Here is a 7,306-nt window from a genome sequence, read left to right as displayed (position 1 = left end):
AGCGGTTGTCTGTTCTTGCTTAAACGTTGTTGTATATTTCGTCTAGTGTTGTCTAATGCGTACTTGGTTGCTCATTTCGCGACCTTAAGCGTATCTTGTCTCACCATATGTATGGTAGAAATGCCTTCAGTTATGGCAAGGTATGGCTACTTAAAATAGTCTGGAATTTGAGACGTTTTTTTATGTCCATTAGCACTTTGTAAGAATGAAGTTGATTTAAGTAGTTGCAGCGTTTTAGGAGTTTATTTATTTGGAGATATTTGAAATCATGCCTTGAAAATGTGCTCAAGCAGTGAATTTACAGAAACGTTTTTCAATAAACTCGAGCCTAAACGTAACGTCTCTTGTGATGCGAGATACTCCTTCACAAATATATGATTTTTTAAGTAATAATTACTAAATTTTCTGTCCTTAGACTGCTCCCACAATATCTGGAAAAGTTTACTAAACTTTCGCCAACGTCTCAAGTTGCCATACCACTGCTAGAATTTCCCTCTGGTATGTTTCTTGAAGTTACGTAAATTATGAAATCTGTTACAAAATATCAATGTACCCCCTAAAGAGAGCTAGGTTGTGTAAACACACAATCGTATTCGGCGAAAAGTTGGTAGCATTCTTTTAAATCGTTTAAATCGCATTGTAACAGCTTTGTGCTTTGTACAAAAACTTCACAGCGATCCAGTTGAAACAAGTCTTTGGAATATGTTTGCCTTACACAGAATCATCGAAGTTGGCTCAACGCGATAACATCTGAAACTTTTTATTATTGGTCTTGTCAAAATGATTAAAATATAAACGAACTGATATGTTCCACCTTAGATACTCTCAATACACTGTAGCTCTTGCTGATAATGTCATTTCATTTCTAGTTTGTCAACTGTTCGCTATTGTTAAGAAAACAATTCGTGCCATTTATTACGAAAGTAAGTCCACATGTCATTCTATTGCCACGGGGATTGCTTGCTGAATTTTCAATAGATATATTTGCAAGAGCGACCAAGTTTTAATATTCTTCTAGTGAAAGCTCTTAGGAACGTATTTGTCATTGATAGCAAAACTCGTGCAGATGATTCTAGCCAGGTGCCAAACACAAAATTCGATACCAAAGCATCTGACCTTCTTGCCCGCAATTTAAAGGCCACTGGTACCGTATGCTCAGTACAGAAATCTCGTGACTCAAACATCTTGTGACGACCAGCGGTGGGAAAGACTGAGATTTATGAAAGTTGTATTCCAAAACAACTCTTTGGTAAGCCCATTTATTTTCTCAGTCAAATTGTGCTCTGAATGTTTTCGCCCACAACTTGTCAACGATGGGTCAAACCTGTTCAATGTTTCGGTGGGGCATTCCGTTGGCGGAATGTCAAATTGATATTGTTGTATTTCAGATGATTTATCGGCCGAACTCATTAAAGAAGGAGCCAGACAACGCCTTGAAACTACAACAGAACTTCTTAGCAAGAGCACAGACAGCGTACATTGATTGTAGATCTTGTCAAAGATCGCCTTGCATCGTGTAGAGAAGATGAGGAAACTAATATTGAAGATACCCGGGATGATGTTGAAATGAAGAAAACCGAACTCAAGGAGTCAGGTTTGTAATGTTAAAACAGATCGGCCATTGTTCGCGCATTTACGAAATGAACAAATTATCTGCCTGCATTTTAGACAGCGCAGAACAAAAGATGCTGCATACAGAACACGGCAGATCTTCACCCTCGTCGATTTTATTACAAGATTCCGGTCAAAAGTTGAATCTTGGTTCGGCATTTGTTCAACGAACTCGATATTTGAGTCGTAGTCCGAGATATGGACCAAGCGCTTTTATGGTAAGAATTTCTCTTCAAACTCGCTTTGCATGAAATTTATTTCGTGCAAGAACATTCACTATCCAGAGACTGTGCGTCACTAGCTAATCTAGGAAATGGCTCTTCCTGCGATCCTCCAAACTGCATAAAATTGAGTGTTTCGTAGATAACTTTGAATGCATCCAAACAACCATCGCGGGATCTTATTCGTTCTACCTATCGTGTCGTGGAAGGCTTTGCGAGCTTGTTACGGGTTAAACCAAACTCTTTCATCTTTTTACTTAGATACTGTGAGCGGATAGGGAAACTGATAAAAAAGCTGGCGATATTTTGTGCCTGACTCAACATATTTTTCACTGGAAGAATTGAACACGCTTTGGCAACAATAAGGTTTAAACGATGACTGGAGTAATGAACATGCAACGCCTTCGGGTTTTTCTCTAATATTCTCCCAGAAATACCTTTTACCTGGCTGGACACAGCACTAGCACCGTCATATCCCTGGCCTCGACAATTTTGAAGGGAAGCCCGACATCTTGAAGTGTACTTTGACTAATGAACGGAATCAAATCCAAAGGCGAAACAGTTCGGTAAACAAATGAAAATGTTCTTGAATCATGTAAAAGTTTAAATTTATTCAAGGTATGTTATATAATTAATAATGCATAATATATTTTCGAAATATTATAAATTTGAACTTAAAATCAGTGTCTACCGTCTACTTTTTTGCATATTATAAAAGTAGCAAGCAAATTCAAATGAACATAAACCCGGCATTATTTTAGAAATTCGAAATTTTGACAGGATATAATTTTGTAGTTTTGATAGTTTATAAACCCCAACAGCCAAACAATTTTATGATACTTATCCCTATATTGATCATTAAACCCTATAGAATGTATTAAATTATCCAGAAAGTATAAGCTTGGAGTTATCATTAAAAAGTGCCTTGCACCAGGTGAACTATATTTATTCAAATCTATTTACTAATTATTGTATTTTACTAATATTGTATTTACTAATTATTGTATTTACTAATTATTGTATTTTACTAATTTTGTATATACTCATGTGTATGTTATAATGATAATAATATAACAATAGAGTTGATGTTCGCGGTCATAAATGTGTTTTTGGCCCGACTTCGAACTCATTTTAGCCCGAGCGTAGCGAGGGTTACAATGTGTTCCGCGAGGAGGGCCAAAAACACATTTATGCCCGCGAACATCAACTCTATTACTATAATATATAATAAACTATAAACTATTATTACTATAATATATGTTCAACATCGTCAGCCTTCATCCCCTTAGCTCAGTAAGTCATGCGACATTCCATGTCAGTTCCAGTAATTGTTCATCTCAGACCTTAAAAGAAAAAAAAACAAACACTCCAAACACTCCAAACACTCCAAACACTCCAAACACTCCAAACACTCCAAACACTCCAAACACTCCAAACACTCCAAACACTCCAAACACTCCAAACACTCCAAACACTCCAAACACTCCAAACTCTCCATGTCTTCTGACCTAGATTCAAGTTTACTGCTTTATCATCTTTTTTATTTCACGTTTCCATTTTGAACATGTCCAATTGCAAAAAAGTATCCAGCCGACTTAAAATAGTTTTATTTTTGCAGTTACTTTCCAGAATATACCGTTTGGTTAAGACTTGTGTATTATAGTATATCATAGTTTTAAAACTTCTTTTTCTGTCAGATATTTTCAATAATTAGCTATCGAGACCATCCTCAGTTGTTCGGGCTGGAATACACAAGCGGTCAGTTGAGAAATTACTCGTCTCCCGACAGGTAGTTTAAAAAAACAGATTTTGTATGAAGCTATATAAAATATTTCTTGTTCTGAATGTTTGTATTTCACTCAATCTAGGGACATATTATTGGCTGGTTAGCTACACGGGGTTAGAGGCGGTGGAAATGGAGATGTTTGTGTAAAAACGACCCCAACGAAGAGACGGTACTGTACGCTTTTTCATAGATGATTGAGCGAAAATTATGGTCAAAATTTTCCTGATGAAAATCTCGCACTGCTATGATTGCCGTAAATACGAACCCTCATTTCATTCTCCTCCTGACGTATGGGATCTTATATAACACACAAACAATTACACTTCTCGTCAGGTATTCCTATTATTCAGTCCAATACATCACATACAGCAAAAGAAGAATTTTTTTTTAAGATGATATATTTTTCAAGGTTATCGTTGGGGTCCATTGTATAACGTTGTTGACGAAGAAGTAGAAAGCATTCCTTTAAAGTGTATATGCAATGAAAATTTCGCTTTTGGGTTTTTTATATTTTCTGAAAATTTGTTCTTTCCCGATCATAAAGATACCAAAATTGTCGACAAATTCGGACTAGAAGTAAGAAAAATTTAGGTTCAAAGTTGGGCTATGAAAATAAAAACTGTTGAAATTCCTCACGCGGCCAAAAGGTCGTGATGACGTATGCAGTGTGACACAGTGCGCTCTTCCTATTTAGAAATACTATAAACATTGGAGCGTCTACCAGGTAAAATCGCAATATTTTTGCACTTTGATGAGCTCCCAAAGAAATATGCGTCTTGTAGATGCAGTTATTGGTCAAGTGAAGACCATCATATCAAAATACATCAATTTTTACTTTTTAATCACCTATATAAGCGGCCGAATGTAGCTTTGAACATTTGAACTGTAGACATTTTCGTAGGTATCGACAGGGACAGTTTTTATATTTATAATCCGTGTAATTAATATTGGCTTAGCGGACGCACGGACTTCATTTCGTTGATTTAGCAAACTTTGTATAATATGTTATTCTGTAAACTTAGGTAGATTTATAGACATCCCCGTTTGCCTGACGTTTCAGTATTTTGACATGTCCTAGCTGTTTTCGTCTATTTGTGGTGATTAGATGCGCTGTATCGGTATCCTGTTTACGCGCAATTTATTCCTTAGTCACTAATTGCGGTTGCTGCGTCAGTATGGGTATACGCACTTATACTAGAATATTAGTTGTTACTGGGTAGATATATAACCACAAAAACCAAGGTGGTGTGCGCAAATCCTGAGGGCGGATTTCCACTGTCGCATTTCCACTGCCATCACATCTGCGCATTCACGCAAAAGCCCTCTATAAAAACTGCGCAGCAACAATCATTATTCATTTTCCATCGAACGCGATCGAGCAATGGCTTCAAGCATAAAAAGGGCGAAAAGGGGTAAAATACTGTGTTGTGGAGGTCCTGGATTGCGCAGTTGCACAAATACCTATCACGTTGAAGGGATATCAATGCACAAGTTTCCCGAGAACGAGGAACAGCGGAAAAACTGGATAAAACTCGTGCGAAGACATCAGCCAAATTTTGTTCCAAGCAAATCGTCAGTTATATGTTCCACGTATTTCGAGAAATCTTGCTTCGCAACAAGGTATCATGTTGGGGTGCCTGACGAACTCAAACCAAAAGCTAGATATCTAACACCAGGGTCTGTTCCAACTAAAGATACTGTCATCCTGGATGAAATGCCAACTACTTCACGTGCTAAAAGAAGGGTGAGTCTTTTATTCAAACAACTTGACAAAAAATATTTGAATATTTTTTTTGCGTGTTGAATATTATTTGTTATATCAATCTCTTTTTTATCAACAGATAATACGGCACCAGTTATCACCGCTATCGGGTGATTCCAACCAAGACGAGGAAGAGCACACAACTTCAGATGAAGATGAAGCAGATAAAATTGAATTAGATGAAATGCCTACACAAGAGACAGCATGCGAAAGTCCGATTCTTTCTGACAATCCAAATGAAGAGAGTTTTATATCCGAAGATCAGGAATTGCTTCGGTGCACCAAATGTGATCTGGAAAAAGAAAAACTAGAGAATCTTCAGAGAGTACGTTCTGTGCAAAAACATTGCCTTTTAAAGAGAAAGCGGCAAATAACAGCATTAAGGAAGGAGAGTAAAAACCTCAAAAAGGTTGGTTCTAAGTTACATGATTACTGTGAAAGTGATACTACAGTCTCACATGATTATTTTAGGGCTTGTTGAAGTGAGTTCTTTAGAATGAGCTACTATAAATATTTTGTTATCTTTTTCTAAGATCGTTGAATCTTTGCGACAAGAGATGTCCTCCAGTTCGTCTGAAGACGAGAGTAGAAGTAACTACGATTCCGACGAAAACAAAACTGGTGAAGATATAGGCATCTTGGATGAGGCTTTGGATGATGAAGATGGATCACTGGCAAACAGCTCTGAAGGTGAATTGATCGATAATTTTAGAGATCCAGATTGGAATGCCAATATGGAGGATGAAGAAACAGACTCGTCAGCTGATGATGAGCTCGAAGACGATGGAGAGGAAGTACGAGAGGGCACATCACAAGATGCAAGGTAGATTTTTATATACACGCAGCATCAGTGAATAATTCATAAAATACTTTGAAAAATACGTAAATATTATTTCGACATATTACTACTGTTGTTTTTTAGATTAGCGGATACAGAGCCAAAGTTTATAGTTTTTTACAGTATGTTGGTTTCACTGGTTTCATTGTTCTGCTTTCACTGAAAGACCGAATCGCCAAGTGTTGACATAAAAGTTCGTGGAACAATGGCAATAGTGGAACAAAGATGTAAAGCATGTAAAGGATCTTACACGTGGAGAAGCCAACCGTTAGTGTTAGGAAAACATCCTGCTGGCAATATTCTGCTGAGCTTCGCAATTCTCATGTCCGGATCCTCTGTTAGCAAAGTTCTTCTACTCTTCAGGCCAGGACTTTAAATATACTGCGCGAGAACCTTTTTCTATCATCAAAGAAAATTTATCTTTCCATTGATACTACAGTATTGGGAAAAATCTCGAGGTATTTTAATAAGCCAGTTAAAAGAGATAAAAGACAGTGTTTGGGCTGGAGACGGTAGATTTGATAGCATGGGACACAGTGCGAAATATGGATGTTATACCATGTTGAATTGTAATTTAACTAAACTGGTACATTTCGAACTACTTCAGGTATTGTTTTTATCTAAATATGGCTTTTGCAGTTCTTTATATTATGACTGTTTTAACCACGCAAACACCAAAATTGGTTATAGGCTAACGAGGTTGGAAGCAGCAATAAAATGGAGTTAGAGGGGGCCAAACGCTCGTTTGACGCAATAAAAGGCAAGGAAAACCTTCCAATTAACACATTTGTATCCGATCGTCATCGTGGTATAGGTAAGTGGATGAGAACCATGCAGAGAGATACCACTCATTACTACGACATATGGCACCAGGCAAAGTCTACGGTGAAGAAGGTTTTAAAAGCTAGCAAGGAGAAGGGTTGTGAAATATTAGCAGAATGGGCTAAATCCATCAAGAATCATTTATACTGGTGTGCTACATCTACCAAAGCTGGGTTTTCATCTCTCATAGAGGCAAAATGGTTGTCATTTATGAGGCATGTGAATAATGAGCATGACGGGCATCCAAACGCATTGTATGACAAGTG

The 7,306-nt window shown here is 37.3% G+C and overlaps 1 protein-coding gene and 1 long non-coding RNA gene across 2 annotated transcripts; both read left to right on the top strand.

The window, feature by feature from the left end:
* Positions 1-2,437: 2,437 nt before the first annotated feature.
* On the top strand, positions 2,438-3,569 carry LOC114544899. The gene is made up of 3 exons (XR_003690660.1): positions 2,438-2,450; positions 2,704-2,766; positions 3,530-3,569. It is a non-coding gene; the product is annotated as an uncharacterized LOC114544899 (long non-coding RNA).
* A 1,430-nt stretch (positions 3,570-4,999) lies between these two features.
* LOC114544898 lies at positions 5,000-6,203 on the top strand (the record flags this gene model as incomplete). Its single annotated transcript, XM_028563390.1, has 3 exons — positions 5,000-5,362; positions 5,460-5,705; positions 5,914-6,203. Coding segments are annotated over exons 1-3 (899 nt in total), but the record flags the coding sequence as incomplete, so codon positions are not given.
* Between the last annotated feature and the right edge of the window lie 1,103 nt (positions 6,204-7,306).

This window comes from Dendronephthya gigantea, unplaced genomic scaffold (genome assembly GCF_004324835.1).
Source record: "Dendronephthya gigantea isolate DGI-Jeju-01 unplaced genomic scaffold, DenGig_1.0 001029F, whole genome shotgun sequence".
NCBI classification, from domain to species: Eukaryota; Metazoa; Cnidaria; class Anthozoa; order Malacalcyonacea; family Nephtheidae; genus Dendronephthya; species Dendronephthya gigantea.
Note: the sequence above shows the minus strand (reverse complement) of the source record. Positions and strands in the feature narration are given on the sequence as shown.